This window comes from Notothenia coriiceps, unplaced genomic scaffold (genome assembly GCF_000735185.1).
Source record: "Notothenia coriiceps isolate Sejong01 unplaced genomic scaffold, NC01 NC01_scaffold00002397, whole genome shotgun sequence".
Taxonomy (NCBI): Eukaryota; Metazoa; Chordata; class Actinopteri; order Perciformes; family Nototheniidae; genus Notothenia; species Notothenia coriiceps.
In genome coordinates, this window is record NW_011335098.1 from 251496 (window position 1) to 271160 (window position 19665).

The 19665-nt window shown below is 42.1% G+C and overlaps 1 protein-coding gene across 1 annotated transcript; it reads right to left on the reverse strand.

The window, feature by feature from the left end:
* Positions 1-2: 2 nt before the first annotated feature.
* LOC104967391 (zinc finger MIZ domain-containing protein 1-like) lies at positions 3-19135 on the reverse strand. Its single transcript, XM_010796803.1, has 19 exons — positions 19105-19135; positions 10404-10539; positions 9888-10005; positions 9583-9797; positions 9268-9469; positions 8717-8992; positions 8442-8624; positions 8202-8279; positions 7919-8087; positions 7690-7828; positions 6716-6926; positions 6472-6577; positions 6214-6374; positions 6028-6095; positions 5845-5913; positions 5516-5760; positions 5229-5386; positions 3540-3848; positions 3-3457 (listed from the first exon to the last, which is right to left on the reverse strand). Exons 2-19 carry the CDS (start codon positions 10445-10447, stop codon positions 3350-3352), a joined length of 2859 nt encoding a protein of 952 aa, XP_010795105.1. The 5' UTR covers positions 10448-10539; positions 19105-19135; the 3' UTR covers positions 3-3349.
* Between the last annotated feature and the right edge of the window lie 530 nt (positions 19136-19665).

Sequence of the window (19665 nt, forward strand, 5' to 3'; positions counted from 1 at the left end):
CTGAATACATATTTATTAGATAAATATTAGGTTGTCACATCATCTAACTACATACAGTTCTGCAAGACTAAAAATCACAATTAGTTCCTTTATTTTCTGACCAGTTTAGAATATGAAATGATTGTACATACAATGTACACAATAGAGACAATGGCCACATTGCATGAATAACCTTAGATTGTGTCATTTTTCCAACTTCTTATGATATCAAAAAATTGTACAAACTATGGATTTGGTTACAATCTTTTGGACCAGTCCCTCCCACCACCTTCCTCCCACCCCAGCGAAATAATTTACTTGTAACCTTGTTTTTACTTCCTTTTTTAGCTTTAGCACCTCAGTGTATGCAGGTGACAGACTAGAACACTTAGGCTAAATATTACATATAAAACATAGCTGTCCCAGTCCCCTGACATAAGAGGTGAAAGTATATTACAGAGGGAGAACAAAATGCTGAAAGATACCCACAAACATTCACAAACAACTTTCATTTTCCATATTTAGCCACTTCCAGTAGAGGGGTTGCAAGCTTTTTATTATTCTGAAGAAACAATGCACATTCCCAGGGAACATGAATACATTTCTGTTCACATGTCTCTATAATCATTTACATATATACAGGCATCCTTGGGACGTTTGATCTAGCCTTGCCCTCGACATCCTTTCCCAGCCAGAATGATGCACGTGCCCTTCCTCTCCGTATTTTGTATTCATTTTTATTTTTTTAAACAATTCCCTAAGAGTAATGGCCCTTTTATAGTGATTGTGCATCAACAGATTTGGGGTGCTTCCTTATAGATCAAATTGGCTCACTTGGAAGTGAGAACAAAATGTGAAATGATGAAGACTTTCATGGGAATGAACCAAAAGTTTCAATTCAGATAACGAAAGATGAAAATGGGGTAGTGTATAATTTCAAGGGGGATTATTCGATGTGTCTTTGTGACATAAATATGAAACAACATGTCAGTGTGCTGAACTGGTAAAAATAATATTTTATAAATGATATTTAAAATAATGTTTACATTAAACCAGGGTGGTTATATCAGCACAATGCTACAGTTGAAATAAAATTGGATTCCTAGCCTTACAGATCAATAAGAAAAACCAATACAAAATAATTTACCAAAAAACAAAATATGGGGATACAAATGTATATGGTCTGGTGCCTTTTAAAAAAGCCACATTTTCTTTAACAAAAATATAAACAATATTGTGGATTTCTTTAAAATATGGTTGTGATATATCTTTAAAATACCACTGTGTATTAACAATTAGCAACAATTATGATATTCACATAGCCCACTAATTACACTGAAAGCCAGCTGATACCACGTCTTTTTAAAAAAAAAACATTATTGTTTTGTATCAATGATGTTAACAGAAATTCATGAATACACAAACTTTTCAACCGAATACATCTGAGCGTGAAATAAAATATTGCAAGCTTGACATCTGAAAACTGAAATGATGCTACACAATCACCGTGAGCTGATGCAGGGAAGACGGGACACATCAAAATGGGACGCCTGTCTATAAACGACAGGCGTGAGACAGAGTGCACTGGGAGGAAAGTGATGAGAAAGCACGCGACCTGCAGGAAATAGCTTATGAGACATTTGGACTGGCTTCCTCACAACAAGGATGCGAGAGAGCTGTCGTACGCTGGTTACAAACAAAGTCAGTGGTTAGGTGGGAGTTGTCTGGGAGCACACGTTGTTAGGTCGGACGACTAATGATCAAAGGACAAACATTATCAAGATGATACAAAAATATTCACAATGATATTTACAGTACAATAGCTTTTTCTTAAAAAATAATACATTTGCATACTGAACAGCACTCTTCTCCAAAGTGAATTTGAAAACAAATGTGGCTACACCAATACTGCTTTAAAAATCACTTCTTGAACAGCATTGATGGATAAACTGCTTTTTTCCCTCCCCTATATCTTTGAAATCAATATTTCCTCCCTTCACACCAATAAAAACACACTCACATAGTCTCACACTCACACATGCACACACTCACAGTCACACAAAGGACCAAGCAAACACAAACCTCCTTATCCTCATCCCTCTACCTTTGGTGATTTTGAGCAGTTTCCCAAACGATTTATGGATAGTTTAATTTTGCAGCAACAAAAACAAGAAAACAAACAAACATAATACATTATATCCAGCAAATACATGATAAATGTATCGCTGTTATCAGCATTATCCCTTCAATGTTAGTGTTAAATAAATCGTACTAAATCTGACAGAAATCAAAAACAAATGTACAAACAAAAAGAGCCATGGAAACAGCAACTGATAAAAACCACACTATCTTTTTTTTTAACCACTTGGAACATCACTAGACAAGGGCTTGGCACACATGCACTTTGTAGACTACTTTAACAGCACATCATTTAACAGGGAGAGAGATGCAATGTTGCAAAAATGCAAAGCAGACGGCATGGAAGGAGTCGTAGCAGGTAGCGATAAACGCAGCAGAATCTTTACAGGAACCCTGATCTCTCTTTTATTTCCATTAAAGTCACTCCTCTGCACAGGAGGATGATACTATACTATTGGACTATACAATATGTAGAAGGTATTCTTGGTATGCAATATAAACGTTGTTTCTGTTTTAGTGGGGCCAAAAACCTTACAGCTGTCATCCCTTTAGGGTGACAAAAATATGTATATATCACAATTGTAGACAAAGCCAATCATTCCCCAAAACCCTTTTGACCAAAACATTTAAAAAACAAGGACAGACATACGCTGATCTTAGTGACCTTTTTTATTTTTGTAAAGACCTATTTTTCATTTTGCATTGCCAAAATCTCTTGTGCTTTTAAATGATGTGTGGTGGACAAACAGTGCGGCTAACAAGACCAGTCAGGGAATGGAGCTGTGACACCAGGAAGCTGTGGCCTCTCAGTTTGGAATAACAAAATGGATTTAGCGCACACTGGCCAGATAGCGCAGGTTTTTTCAGTTATTTTTTCTGTTTTATACAGTGAATTCCTTTTTCTTCTCAAAAGGACACAAAACATGGATAAAAAAATGCTACAACACGATCCTAATGTGCACACATACACCTGTGTGTGGCGTAAAAAAACAACTGAGTATAGCTGCACAGTTCAAAAGTATCGCCACGTTGTGAGAGGAACCCCCCCCCCCACATCCCACTGTTTCTTGGAGTTTGAACCTCTTTCAGTCAATCTGTGCTGGCCAATGAAAACTGTACAAGAGGAAGAAGAGAAAGGGAGTGCATCTTTGTGTTTATCAAGTACTGAGCGACGGCCCGGGGTTCTCGGGGGAAACTGCAGGCAGTCAGAAAAGTTTGTGTCTGATTTGCCTCAGTTGTTTTCGAAGAGCGATAGAAGGTCATCGTTGCTATTGCTGGGAAGGTCGGGGGGGTCCAGGTACGACAACAGCTCCTCTGGGTTAGCAAGCTCTGGAAGAAGCTGTAAGGAAGGAGAAATTGGTTAGTCATTGAATACACAAACTATTAAATACGGATATTTTCTGCTGTGTGTCAGGACTCACGTCTAAAGAAGGCTCGGGCATGTCCGACACTCCTTGGCTGTCCAAACTACTCGAGGGGTTAAAGGACAGGTCGCCGTGGGGATGGTTGTTGGGGCCGGGCGGTTGCTGATGTTGCTGATGTTGTTGATGTTGCTGATGTTGCTGATGTTGCTGATGTTGCTGATGTTGCTGAGGAGGCGGAGCTTGTCGTGACGGCTGAGGAGGCCCGTTGTGGTGTAGCTGCTGCCCTGATTGGCTCCCAGGATGTGGAGATGCATGTAAGCTCTGCAGAGGACCATGTGAATGGTCATTGCCTACAGAGTGAGGTATCTGTGGAGAGATGGGGAAATAATCAGACCAGGGTTGTTACCGATAGTTACTAATATGGTCTAAAAAAAGGCTCCACACATGCTGTATTTGTGAGTGAATTCAAAAGGTTTCTAGTGTTCGTTGGAAATACTAGCAATACTAGAAAAGCTTTCTTTCTGAATGTTACATAACAAGATTGGTGGATGAAGTACTCAGATCTTCTAACTAAGTAAAACTAGTAATACTAATGTGGACACACTTGTAAAAGTAAAAGTCCTGCGTTTAAATGTGTCATTATTTAAAAGTACAAATAGTACAAAAAGTAATATTGCACAAAAGCCCATTTTAAAATAATTTAGTGGGAATGCTGATACAGCATTCCCACTACTTGTTCTTCTACGCATGAATTCTTAATTATTATTATTCCGCCGGGTTATTTTGCGCCTCTTCTGCTCCCACATTCCACATCGCAGAAACTCCATTCAAACATCAAAACGTTCAGCTCGACCGGGAATCGATTGCCATTACTTTTCTCATTCATAACTTTCATAATTCCCGAGATATATCCCATAAGTTATCACATTTTTAACATGGAAGTCAATGGAGAAACTCTTCAGACTTGAAAAATCTTCATGCGACTTCAACTGCTACTTCATACATTCACTCAGAAACCTCATTCCAACTTTAAAATGTTACACATCTTTCTGACATTATTCATTTTACGCAACTTTGAAATCTGATTCATACCTTTAGAGATATTAAACATTGTTCAGACCTTGGTAAAGAGGCCTTCTTCAGATTTTAACATTAGTGTGTATTGCGCAGCTCGTTAAGGCTAGAGTGCGTGATGTCACAGCTAGAGTGGGGGACAGCTTGAAATTCGCCTTCATATATTTTATTTTTTTAAACCTGCCATATTTCCCAAACCCTACATTCCTGCGGACATAATTTGTCATGAAAAACGTAGGAAAACATCTCGTAGCTTGAAAAATTAAAAAAAATTAAGCAAAACAAATAAACAAAATGCCTCTTGAGGGCATGAAGTGACAAAAACTTTCAACATGTCTCCATTAAGGCCCATTGTAAATTCAGCCTGATCTTTCCTCACAGCAGCAGCCGCACACCTTTAGTTAATCTGCCAAAAATACCACATTATTGACCCAAAAGTACACAAAAAGCAGACTGAGTATTATTATATTATTGAAGAATTATCATTGACACATTTATATGTACATCCATCTTGAGTTGCAGCTGGTTTAAATTTAGCTTCCGTTTTTTATATATAAAGTATAATAGTTTAGAAATAGTTTAACAGACAAACATGGAAGCAAAAAAGTGAGAAACAGTGACATCTTCAAAAATCTGATATGGTTAAAAAGACAGAGAGAGGGGAAAACTCACCGAGTCGGGCATGTTGTGTGAGAGCGGCTTGTCCTGGCTCATCAGGCTGTTGGGCATGTCGGGGGGGTGAGACAGCTGGGGGCCGTGCATGAAGTCGTTCATCGATGTACCACCAGGGGCGCCGTGGGGGAAGTCAAAGCTCCCATGGTAACTGTTGCCTAGCACACGAAATAAAAAAACAGTAAATACATAGTCAGTACATTTTTCTTACACTTCTTCTTAAACTTCTGTTGAGGAAGACATATTTTTAGTCTTTATCTTATTAATACTTCATATTTATGTCATACCTTGGCTGCCGTATTCACTGTTGTTGCCGCCTTGCGGGGAAGATAATAACGGGTACGGTGTCGGTCCCGGGCCGAGCTGAGCTATCATCTCCATCACATTGGGCATGATCATTTGGCTGGGGCTCATAGTCTTAAACCTTTTGGCCAGTGGTCCATCTGGATCCTCCTTGATGTGGATATCAGATTTAATCGCCACCGGCCGCCAACTACACGTCGGGTCGATGGTCACCTCTTCAAACTCCGAGCTGGTTAAATACAGATTAAAAGTTTAAGATTGAGACACGAAGATAGAAGTCATTATATGGATAGTACATTTGTTTTCAACTTACTTTTGGATTGCGTTTAAGATTCCCCACATATACTGGTCAACTTCGAGTCCCTCTAATAACGCTGTTTTACTGAGGAGAGAAGAGAGACAGGGTTTAAAATGTTAAGAGAGACAACTATGAGGATTCTAGTTAAAGCTATACACATGGCAATTACTGTTATCTGTTAAAGCTTAATAAACTTACTTGCATACAGGACATCGCCATGTGCCCCGCTCACAGTTCAGTTGTAAATATGATTCCAAATCGAAACACTGCAAGAAGAGAAAAAGAGTTTCATTTTTTATCCATGACACTATTATAAAATGACTTTTCCCTTTAGCCATCAGCTTTCCGACTCCTAGTGTGTTTATTTATCCCTGAGGTGTTTACCTGAACGTGTTTGCAGTCATGTCCTCTTGCTGGAAGCTGTATTCGCCGGAAGGTGATTGGACATTTGAGGGAAACTTTAATAGCTGTTTGCTCCACGCCGTCTTCTCCGTTGAGCGTCGGGTTCCCCGATGACGCTGCTACGCTGCTGAAGTTCCTCTTAACTTTATAGCAGTTGGAGAGAAATATGGTGCGTAAGCAAAGACTCTGAGAATGATCAGGACATAGGGTGCAAAATGTGACTGTGTTCTTTGGTGATACCTTTGGTGATGCAGTGCTCTGCAGGCAGAAGCCTCTTCTTCAGTAAGCCCTGGAGGACAGAGCGGACTGATGGCCTGTGGACAAGCTGCAGCACAAACAAGTGCGACTGCAAGAGAAAACACAATTGTTACTATCCCACACCCAAAACACCCAAAATAATGAAACTGGATTGATCCTTTTTTTTTACTTTTATTCTAAGCTGTAGCATTAAATATTATTATTTCAATCTGGAGAGTGTACTCACACAGCAGCAGGCAGTTACTGTGATCTGGATCGTGTTCCTTCCTGGTTGGCATACGTGTTTCAAGTGCAGGGGTTTATGGGAGGTCTTGTTGTCGCCCCGCTCGATGGTGAGTGGCGTGGCATTTACGCTGACTTGGACCGATGCCGGCCAGTTGGTGTTCATCTGACGGTCTTCGTGGTGGTAACACTTAAACTGCAGCTCCAGGTCCGATCTGCATAGAGAAGAAAATATAGATGTTCATTTGGAAGTGTAACAGAGTAATATACAGAGATATTTCGTCCCAATCAATTCTAAAACAAACAGACTGCCAGTGATGGGAGGCTACATCTTGGATGATGTTATCATTTGGCATCAGAATGAATCTTCACTACTAGATTTTTGAAGCTGTTGAAGCTCCAGACAGGAGAGTAACTTTATTTTGAGAGGGGAGTAGATAATGCCAATAATCTAAGTCAGAGAAAATTGAGACATGAATGACCTTCTCTAAGATCGCCAGGAATAGTGGTGTTTTATTCAGTATGGATGCACAATCTGTTCAATCTTCTTGCTAAAGGTTAAGAGGAATGAAATACTCATGGATAAAACTCGAGCTTATTATTGAAAGCTTAGTTTTTCTGTGGACTGACAACCAGATGTTCAGAGATGCCAAAAAGAACAATGAAAGAAATAGAGATTCTTCAAAATGAGGTATCATGCAGACTGTTAGTCAACAGCCAGCAACTTAATCAGGGATTTAACATTTGTATTTCCACCTAATTCCAAGAGCCACTTTAACAACAATTTAAGTTGGATTGCACCTTCTCTCTCCTTGTTCTATTTGGAAAGGTAAGAGCCAGACTATTTCTTAACTATATAAATTGCCAACAGTTCCCAGAGACATTGGAAACATAAAATTGCCCCAAAACAAAAAGACAATTTTTTTCTCACCGAATATCTATTAATATTGTGTGTTGATTCAGTGTGTGATATCTTACCTCCACATGAGCGTCTGGTGTACCGAGGGCCGTAAGTGGAAGACGTGGTTGCTGACAGCCAGGTTGTGCTCTAGCCTGAAGGGCTCAAGGACTACTCCGTCCCGCACTGGGAACGTCAGCCGCAGCTCCTCCTGGTTGGCTACATTAGTTGAAGAAGAGCCACAGTTAGATTATCATGAGGTTTTAAAGGAATAAATGACACTTCAATCAAATGTTTCCAGTTACTGACCTGGAGGGGGAGGGAGAGTGTTGATATTTGGTTTGATGTCCGGAGGGAAGGGTGGTTTCACGTCCTGGTTTGGCGACAGGTATGGAGGGATGTTACTTCCTGGGGTCATTGGAGGGGTGGGGTTGCCAGGCACTGGGGAGTGAGGGTAGTTACCCACCGGTCTGGGAGGCTATAGGGAAAACAATCGATTAGTTGATCCAATGTTTATGGGACTGTGAGAAGCACAACCAGGTGTATGATATAATAATGTGATAAAACTAAATGAGTAAAAACATGAACTTACCCCATTCATATTACCCTGGCTGTACTGATATCCACTCCCAGAGAAGTTATTTGTTTGGCCATTAAAAGGTGGCTCTTGCTGCAATTTGATAAAACAAATACAAAAATTAGTTTTTCCACCTCCAAAATAACCTCTAATATGTGATAACAGAATTTATTTTGTAGTTGGACAGTCTGGTGGATAGGATTTATATATTTTCCCAGAACATTTTCTATACATTACAATGAATCATGACTGCACCTTATAGTATTGGCCCATGACACCACTGGGGGGCGGGTATTGACCCTGCAGCTGCTGTCCTGGCATCCTCTGGCCGGGGTAAGTGGGGGATGACATCGGCCTCGAGGGGTTGGGTGTGGGGTATGGTCCCTGCTGGGTTGGGAACTGACCGTTTTGTCCATACTGCTGCCCACCATAGTTTGGCTGTGGATGCAGGGATGACAAACACATACATTCATCATACAGCAAACAAGCTAAAACGTGAAGGTGAACGTGTTGAATTCACATCGACTCACCTCCCCTGGGTACGGCCTTTTCATGCCCTGTATACCCATGCCCTGAGGCCGGGGTCCTGCATAACCTTGCTGGGGCATCCTTTGGCCGTGGGCATTGAAAGGCCCCATGCCTTGGCCCCTCGGCTGGTTCATTCCCATGGGGGGCCCGCTCATGTTGGATGGGTTCATGCCACCGCCCATGTTCCCAGGCATGGACGGAGGGCCGCGGGGTCCTTGCTGGTTCATGAACTGGCTGCTGTATGCCTGGTTTGGTCCCATCTGGAAAGAGGAACTCATCTAGAAGATAAAATGGGTTCAATCATCCAACTGCAGGTTGACTGTCAAAGCGGAAAAATGTTGCTAGTTAAATGTCACAAATGACAGGCTCAGCATTTGTTATAGCTAAAAGAACTATCTAGCTAAAGTTATATTTCAGCCAATTATTCACACTTAATGTAGATTCATCCTTATTCACAAATAACCCTAAATTCACTTCTCTTTGCTTCCTTTTCTAGTACTACTGCTACTATTAAAATTAATTGAGGGACTATCAGTTGTTTGTCGTGTCCTACCGGTCCATATTGACTCATGTCCTTGTTCTGGGTTTCCTGCATGGCAGCTACTGTCGCTGTGGCTGTGGCGGTTGCCGTGGCGGCAGCGGCAGCAACTGCGGCGGCGGCGGCAGCAGCGGCAGGCTGGGTGAAGTCTGACTGAGGGCGGGAGTGTGGAGGCATGCCCATTCCTCCGGGTCCACCGTTAGGCCCTCCAGGGTAACTATGACAAAGAGGAACACAATATGAGCTCAGAGAGTTTTAACTATCAGAATAACTTCTCTGTAAGCTATTTCTATCAATGCAACATCCGGCACAAAGCCTCTGTCCACTTACTTGCCACCAAAGCCCCCTCCTCCAGGGTAGTTGGGTCGTCCGTACATGCCCTGCTGCATGTAGCCCTGGTTGGAGTTGCCTTTGTTGGGGAACTGCTGTTGAGGACCGGAGAACTGAGGGGAGTTCATCCCAGGATTGTTCCCAGACATACCCGATCCCATCGGGTTGCCCCCAGGGTTCATGTTGTTGTTGTTCACCATGGGGTTCCCCAACACCTGTTGGACATACAGAGAGATATACTTGTGTAAATGTTGTGTGCTTTAACAAGAAACCTCATCCTTTGTTGGACATGTAAGGGATCTCACCTGGCTTTGCGACGTGTTGGTCACGCCCCAGACGGTGGTAACCACCGACAACGAACCTGGAGGCTGATTGGTGTTCTGTTGCCAGGGAACTGAGTCGTAGGGGAAAGACCCATCTCTGCTGAGGATGGATAAACAAACATCATGTAAGCTGAACAAAATGTGCCTTGCGTCACTGCACAAATATTAGCCGTGTACAAAAGTACAGGCACAGGGAACAAAAAGGATTGTTAGGATTATAAAATAAAACCATGTTCTTCCTCTTGCAGTGGAAAATACATTGTGTTGTAATTATTAACTAAATGTTTTAGAGGTTGTGATGTATTTATTCCCAATTGACTGTGCGACAAGCAGTTAGTCTGGCAGTTTGTCTCTCCACTGATCCATGAGGAACACCGGGCTTCATGTGGAGAGGAAGGGCTTTCCCCAAGGGCCTGGTCTGTCTGTTCACACAGCTAACACATACATATAAACACACCTCACACTCAAGCCAAAAAGCGCAGCAGTGTGAACACTGACCCGTGTGAGAGGCCGGGCTTCATGGAGCTCATGGGGGGCTGCATGGGCACTTTTCCCGGAGGCTCGTTCTGCCTGCTCTTCTGGTGACGGAGGAGGAGGAGGCGTCCAAGTTCCTCACACCACGAGGACAGAAGAGCTGGAAGGAGAGCAGAGGAAGAGTGCATTAGTGAAATCCTGTGAGAAATAACTGCAGAGGTAACAGCCCTCTACTGCAAGCGCTGCAAAAACCTGCAAGAAGTGATTATGTGAGGAAACGAGGGCAGACAAAACAACAACTTAAGAACAGAAGCTTCTGAAAACAAGCCTGACTGACAAAATGGTGTGTATCTTTGAGCAGAAATACACTGACAAATTGGGGAGGGCTGTCTGCGCAAAATAACAGAACAAAAAAACAGAAACATGTACAGTGCACACTAAAATAATATATACCAAAAACATTTCAAACAAAGACAAAAATGTAGGCCCTTTTTTAAAATAATCTACTGATTAAACAATGTTATTTTAATTTGTTAGTTTATTTAGATGAACTCATTATTTGATTATTTTTGACAGGTTTATGTTTATTGTAGTGTAGAAGTTAAATGTATTACTTATCAATGTTGATGCTAAAAGCAAGGTACACATTAGCTGCCCGTTTACAGTCCGCCAAATTTTTGTTTGTGTAGTGCACCACCCAACTAGTGGTGAGTTAGTTCACTGTAATTGACTAGAAATCGACATGAATCATTTTTCTTTAATAAGTAAAATAAGTAAAGTGAGAGATACAATGTTGCCAGTTGAGGAGCAGCTCATCTTGTAACATTTCAACATGCAAATAAGCTCTACAGCAGTTGATACAAACAATGATAGATAATGTCATGTTTGGGCTTCTTTATGCTGCAATACTAAAGATTAGCTTTAAATCCAGCATGTCACTGCATCTCCTGGCCACTAGGGTTCACTCTGGGCCCGCAAATGGACTCCAGCCATTCCCTCCTCTCCCTCTCCTCCTTTCCTCCTTCCTACCTACCACTCGGTTAGGTAGCCACCACAGAGTGTGTTTGATCGAATCATATGCTTTTCATCTGCAGTGCATGTTTTGTACTGTGCCAACTACAAAAGACTCACTTTCGCTTTTTCTCTCCCTCTCCCTGCCTCCTTCTAGCTTCTCTCTGTGGCGTCAGAGGAAAAAGGGAATGTGGATTCAATCAAAGAGCAGGGCAACCACCTCCTCTTATGATTCACAGCACTTCTACAGAGACTAAGGAGCGACGAGCGAGGGGAGGGAGGTGTGTGGGGGGGGGGATATAGAGAACGTGGTGATTTTAGCTGTGGTTCGCGCAAAAGCCACGTCAATATGACAGCAGACAGTCCTCGCAGGCAGATCGACCCTGCTGCCACATGCAAGGACGGGCCGCCGCAGCACATATTACACAGAGGGGGGAGAGAGACAGTGACAGAGAGGAAGAGAGATAAAAAAAAGCTTGAGTGAGTCAGTGAGAGAGGAAGCATCAGGCTAATGGGGCTGATGGGAGGAAGGAACAAACAAAAGCTTCCGACTCCCATCACAAACATGGCAACCCAGAGATTTGACCACACATGAGTGCTTGCAAACAGAGCCTACCGACACCCACCTAAGGAGAGACACCACACTGGCTTACAGCATAGAGGTAAGAATAAATAGGACATGAGACGTCCTCTGAGTGGCGCCGAATTTCCGAAGGACAAAACTGAATTTCAGCACACACACACACACACACACACACACACACACACACACACACTCTCTCTCTCCTCTCAGAGCATCGCACCCCAAAAGGCACGTCCTCTCCTTTCATTTGAACACTGAGCACACCAGCCTCGCTCTGTGTAAAGATGAGGGCTGGAATACAAAAGACATGTACAGATGGTGCCAGCAGTCTCTCTGCCTCTCCCTCTCCTCTCCCTCCCCTACCTCCCACTCCTTTAAAAGCAGCACGGGGCTCAGGCACAGAGGCAGCTGGGTTTTTCCTCCTTCCCACCCATGCTCCCTCTCTTTTTCTCTCCCCCCCCCTCCCCCCTCCTCCTCCTCCTCCCTGCCTCCTGTTCTTGGCAAGGCAGGTGCCAGGAGACAGGCTGTGTTGCTCCTCCTGAGGATTGATCTGACTTTACATCGGCTGCGCTTTGGTCGACAGGAAAGGCCTCTCAGGTGCTGTTCTCCTGAAAAACATCACACTGGCAGGTAGACGCACAGATTTGTAGGTTAGCTTTAATTAAATGGAGCCGCGGCCAAGTGCGGCTAATAGGTTTACGAGTTTCACATCTATGTTAGAACGTCCTCCAGTGTTTCAACAGCACCCTCCCTCTCCCCGGACCCCTTTCTGATGGATTGAGTTTTCAATTCAAGGGCCTGGCGATCAGCCAGCATGTTACAGCTCAATTAGGTCCCATTATTCTCCTCCAACAAGGGGTAACTTGCACTTCTTCTATGTTGACAAACATGTCTCCACAATTTATCCCCTAACTGTGGCAATGAGAGGCCGTCGTTTCACACCGAGGCCGATATCAACAGCCACAGACAAGTAGCAAAATTACAAAACATATCTAAGAGAAGTAGAGGAAAAACAGCAGAGAGAAAGAAAAACACCAGTGCTGCCACTTAAAAAGGAATTACTTTACCCCACCATTAGATAAAGGGCTTATCACCACACTAAATTATCACCTCTGCTGAGCACCAACCCGTTTAAAGGAGAGGCACTCTATCATTGACTCAGAGGATAAACTTCAGGTTTCATATGACAGGAGGAGGAACACCTTACTCCTCACGGTCTCTCCCTCCTTCACCTAAGCATCTCTCAGGACAGAGCGGATGATGAACACAAAAGGATTACTGTTTTTCTTCCTTCCTCGCTCAGACGACCCTTTAATAGACTCATCTGTGCCACTAGAGCAAAAAGTGGATACAATAGTTTCAGGTGTAGCGCTTCCAAATCACCACGACTGTTGAATCAAAGTGCCATTTGGTGCTACAGAGCATCTTTTAGCTCTGTTTACATTGCTCTCCCTGGTGACTATGGGTCTCTGTCTTCCATAAGGAGAGAAGCCTATCCTGTTTGCCTTGTGTATAGTCCCAGGAGCCCGGCTGAGTCTGAGCCGTATTGATATTCTGGTGCTCAGCTGTGCGGCCTGATGGTCAGCCACATTGAAGGGCGGTAAATGCATCTGCTGGGAAGAGATGGGTGGTTCAGTGGCAGGGCCCGCAGCTTCCAGCTCGCTTCACTCTCCGTCATAAAGCCCCGGGGAGACATGACAAACGACATGGACTGCATCCCTGACAGTTGTTCAATGCTCTTTCCAATGATAATTCTCCCCCACCCCAACTTTCCCCACAAATTCAGACAGCAGGAACAGAGATAAACTGTGCTGATTAAATGCCTCCATTTTGCCTCTTTCTGCTCTAGCAAAAGAAAAGGGCCTCTGGATTAAAGGGTCACTTCACCCAAATGACATGGTGCCTTTGGCGATTAGTTGTTGTGTTTTGCTAGCGTTTTGAGATATCTGTGTCTATGAGAAATATTTCACTTGTGCTGCTGAAGGAAAGAAAAGCTCTTTCCGGAAACAAAATAATTTTTACTTTACGTTTGATGAACAATCTTTAATAGAGCTACATGCAAAGGCTCATTATCTAGACTGTTCATGCTAGACCATCTCAAAGAATGTAACTATACATTGGGGCTATGGTAGCTATATGCCGCATAGGAAATGGAAGAACTGTGACTGGTCAGTTTGACCTGTCTTTTCAAGCTTTGTGTGAATACATGTTTAAAAGTTATAAAACAAGTATTTTCAGTCAAGAGAGTTTATCCCTATGTCGTATCACAAATAACCTGCGACTATAGGCTAATTAACAATAAATCTGTTTATTGTAGCAGTGTATCACCACAATAAACCCAAAGGTATTCTCCAGGTATCTACGGTAAAACTCCCATTACCCCTCTAAGTAAAATATAAATACATTTTTATATGTGCTATGAAAACATGTTCATTTTTTAAACTTAAAAAAAATACAATTCCATTCACATGTATATTGTTAATGTGGATGCTTGAATAAAATAAATGTAATTTTGTGCTGCAACAGCTACCTCAGGGGGAGGATAACCCTAGAAACACAACATGATATTTCGCCATTAAAAGGTTACTCCTTCACTTGCTGCCTTCTCCAGAACATTTTCCAATACTTTTCCCCCTCCCTCTTTCCCTCCCTTTACTGGCAGGGGGACCGTAGTGGAGGCAGCAGGTAAGGCAGATGCCAAGAGCTCTTATGATCCTCACCCCTCCCTCCCTCTCTGGTCTGTATCTAATAGACACCTGCTCCCTTGTCCACCCTGCACTCCCACCTGGCATCGTCCCACATGGCTCGGACACTCACATCCACACAGACATACAGCATACATCCAGTCATCACATCACTCTCACATTATCAGCAGCACTTCCTTACTTATTCCCAAACTAACTATAACATCGCAATCCAATTTTTGCAATAAACCTGTCGGAGAGAATAACAGCCCCCAAACGGCTTGTTTAAAGACATTTAGCCAGAAGGGCTGGGAGAAGAACAAAGACCATGAGCAAACTAACAAGAACGGCTCTAGTGGGCTGCACTCTTTAGTTTCTGAGGGAGCTCTATTCACATTCTGTTCCTCCCTCCCTCCTCTCTCTCTCTCTCTCTCTCCCCAGAACGGTTTGAATGGACACAAGCCTCCTGCAGGCCAAAGTCAATTAAAATAAGAGAGAGTCTAGGGAGCCCTAGTATCCCTGGTTACTGAAAAGCACCTAAGAGGCCATGCAAAACAGCCATGTTTAGTTTAAGCCAAATAATTTCTCGCTTGTGTAGGCTTCCTGGAATCTGGGATTTACCTAAAAATGTATGGAAAACCTCATGGAAACGGGTTGCTGTGACTTACAGCCGTTGCCAATTTGTCCTGTGTAAAATACCGGCTGAATCGTAAATCATCTCCCTCTCGCCATCCGCCACAGTCGCCACAGAGCCATGGATGCCCGCCTGGCAGCAATCGAAACTCTCTTTTGTCTTCTCACAGATGCCACCAATTATTCATCATTGCCAATTTGATAATGAAATGGAAGCGACTCGTTCATCATGCAGTCTTTTGAGGGGCTGGTAGAACAGGTTATACCCTGTCATCCCCTGACAGACCAGAACTGTTACTTGTTCTTCTATTGTGCGATAAATACACCGCCTTGAACACATGGTACACATTTTGCCTCTCTGGTCACCCTCTCAACTCTGCTACGCTGCAGCACGGAAGCGAGTGTGAACTGGCTGTCGTAAAAACGAGTCTGTAAACTGATTTCATTAGCTCAGTTACTAAGATCTTGAAGTTGTTTGAGGCATTCCGTGACATAATTCAGGGTGAGTGATGTTTTCAGAAAGCCGATGAAGTGGGAAGGATGTGTGAAGCGGGAACATGTAAATGTCATGGCTGCCATGTGGTTTCAAAATGTGGCATGTTTCCTGAGGTCCTTTAAATACGCAGTCAAGGAGCTATCTCATTAAGTGAAAATGAGCTGAAAAACAAATAAAAAAAGATTACAATGGCAGTGAGTGTGTAGCAGTGGGAAAGTATGAGAAGCAGCTACATGTTGTGGATTGAAAGCATTAGTGCTAACAGTTATAAAACAGTCTGTCTATATAGGCCAGACACCCGCCTCCTGTCTGCACCTCATCTTTGTCTGATGCTTTTTTTCTCCTTGTATTATTTCCTCTGCCGCTCTCTCTCTGGGAAGTCAGGGATGTTGGAGTCTTGTCAATGAGTACTTAGGCCCGCTGCCTCATGGGGAGCCAGACATGCTGGCTAGGTTTTATGGCCCATTTCAGAGCTGCCCCGGCTTAAATACAGCCTCCTGCTGGCCACATGTCCGCAATGTCGTGCCATGTCCATCCGGCAAGGAGAACTGGGGGACGGGGGGACGGGGACGGCACACTTGGACTTATGCCAAAAAGGTTTTAGTGAGGCCACAAGCATATGTGACCATGTAGAGGCAACGTGAAGAAAAATTTAATTCTGCAGATTCTGGGTTGCTGATTTATAACCTAATGTGTTACTTGATGCAACATTAAATACGTCTTAAGACTGCATTCCTGAGATGATAGAAAAGATGTCTCTTAGTTTCTCTCAACTTCTCACTTCTGTTTTTGTAAGGACTTTTGTATTTATATATCCAGCTTACCACTTTTTGATGCTCATTTCTATCTATATACATATAAAAATGCAGGATTCCTTTTTTTTAATCTTCAAAAATGGTCAAACACATTTGAATTAAACCCGTGTTCCACATGTTAAAGATCAAAATCGGTATACTGTATATCTTTAGAATGAACTGAATACCAACATGATGCAATACACGCCACCATACACAGAATGTATGCAGATCTCATTACTCTGACTGACATATTTTGGTCATGGCTATTCCGGAACCAAACTTCGCCAAAGCAGGCCAATGTTTTAAAAGATAATCTCTCTTGGCACATGCAACAAATCTCTTCAACGAAAACAGGGCATGCTATTCATGGTCCCTCTGAAGCACGGAGGTGGAAATCCATAGAGTTTTACCCCCTGGTTAGAATTAAGTCCTTGTGCATTTAAGCCAAACATCTCCCTCGACCAACATTCAATCCGTTATTGTATGTCGCGCCATGCCACCCTAAGCTGATTGGGAGCACAACTCCATCCAAACCTACATCTTTATGTCTTAATTCAGGACCTCAGGCCTGCCAACAATGTGTTAAAGTGTCTGAGGTCAAGTTTCCTCAAAGAACAACAGCAGTGGTTATGTATGTTTTAGCACTTTAACTTATGCAGTATACTTAAACGCTAACTTTTAGTAAAGCATGCCATTGTGTTGACATTTTCTTTCCTACCATTTCCCTAATTTATTTAACTTAAGTTGTGAAAAACATAACAATCAAATAAATATCTGGAATGGAAATGCACTTTTAATTGAAAAATGGGGACTTCATTACCACGTAGTGATCAACTTACTTAAAGCAGAAGTGATGTTTTGTTCTTTTGTCTATTTTCAAAATGTTACTAATGTTGTTGTTTTCTTGTTTTATATAGCTTTTCAAGAAGTTTTTACAAGGTCTATAAAACTACACTTCATGTGGTTCATATGATTCACTGTTAATTACTCAACTGAAGTTTCAAGATTTTACAAACTGGTACTCCTAAAGTACAGAAATGGGTGGAAATAAATGAAAATAATATCTTAAAATATAATGCATGCATATATTTATTAAGGAGCTCAAACATGTAAAATTAGTGCCTAGCGCCAGGGAAAGGCCTCTTTATTGACTAGTAAAAGTGACAACCCTGTCACTTGACCACACTGAGGGTCCAGACACCAGCACAGAGTGTGTTTTTAACCGTGCACCAGATTATCAGACGAGCAGACCGGCAAAGAAGCTGCTTACAGGAGCCAGACTGTTTCCCAGAGCAACAGGCTGCTATTAACCAAGGCCCAGCCTTAAGCCCTCGTCTACAATGATACTAATTAGGCACGGAGCAGATGTGCCCGGGCTAGTGCCCACCTCAGGGTGCTGGGCAGGGCCGGCAGTGTCACGCCGGCATACGCTTGTGGCTGATTCACCTGCGACCTTTTCTCAGTGGGCCTGGGGTCAAAGCCTCCCCTTAGAAGTACAGTAGGAGCAGACACTGGAGGAGCCTGGGTCGGGGCCCGGCACCCCTCAAGCCTCATTAGAGGCGTCCATATGTGCAACAGCGCAGCATTTGGATAAAAAGCCTTAGTGTGATAAACACTCAGGCCAAACAAAAACAATACAACTATATCCATTTTAGGCAAACTGAGATTGATCTTATGCTAATTGTTTCTTACACATATGTTTTAATGACAAAATTAAGAGAATACATTTTCTTTCTTCTGTTTTGGCGTATTCATCTCATTACTTTGAACTGAATTCCTGCATTTCTAATAATGTTTAATTCATCTTATAATCTATTTTATAGCAGCAGATAATGCATTTCATACCGTAGATGTTTTTTTTTGTAATGCTTTTTTAAAATGATATTTTATTGTATACGTTATTATTCTCAGTTAATCTTCTGTTATTTTGTATACAAATAATATTCAAATATATATTAATTACACATATCGTGTATCATTTAATTGTGCCCTTCTATATGTGCCCAGGACTGAAACTTTATTTCTTCTATATAATCTCTTATTTGTTATATTATCATTTGTGCTAGTTTTCCTAGTTTCCTTACAGCTATCATTAACGTTTCATCACTTTATTCTAACTCTGGTATATGATATGTTCACGACTGCTATTAATACTATGTCTCAGAAGTGTGTAGGTGGGGGGGATAAATTAACATAAAAATCACCAAGAAGAACAAAGCATAAAAGTATATTGTAAAAGGCTTCGATGAACAGCTGCGAACAAAACGAAAGTGTGAACTGTGACGCAGGCAAGATGATAAAACTACATGTGTGACATGCTTCATACTGGAAAACTCCGACAGACAACACAACAGCAGCCATGGAGCTTTTTCTAAATGACCAACCAAAAAAAAGCACATCTGATGTCATTCCATGTACAGTATGTCGACACGCGCTGTGTGAGGACATACTGTAAGGACTGTGATGAGAATGGTAGTTTGGATTCAGCCAATGAGTTTCCTGTGCGACACACAGCAAGTACCTGAGTCAGACTGACACCTCCTGCAGCAGCTGGTTTCTGTAGGGTTCAAATTTTACATTTTACTGTACTTTACAAACATGTCTACGATATTCACTTAATGACAAACATTTGATAATTAGACACTCCCTTATCCAGACACAACCTATGAGAGAGGTATATCAGGTCATAACTTCACACACTGTCTAAAGACCTATAGGAAAAGGAGAGAATGATTGAAAATACTATACTTCAAATGAGAATATGACGGAATTGCAAAAACACTTTGAATAGATAATACTTTGTTGTGGTACAATATTACGATAATATTAAGTGACATGACATTCCTGCTACAAACACAACAAAAATGATGTTATATTTTGGGCTTGGTTAGTTTATTTGTCTGTCAGCAGGATTATGGAAATACTACCAATCTGATTTGAATGAGACTTAGTAGAAGGGTGTAGTATTATCAGTAAGAACCCATCACAGGCAGATTCAAAATGATGATGTATCTTTAACTAATGTTGAATCATAGGGCACTTGTGCTGCATCCACTTGGTGTCAAAATAATTTGAGAAAATG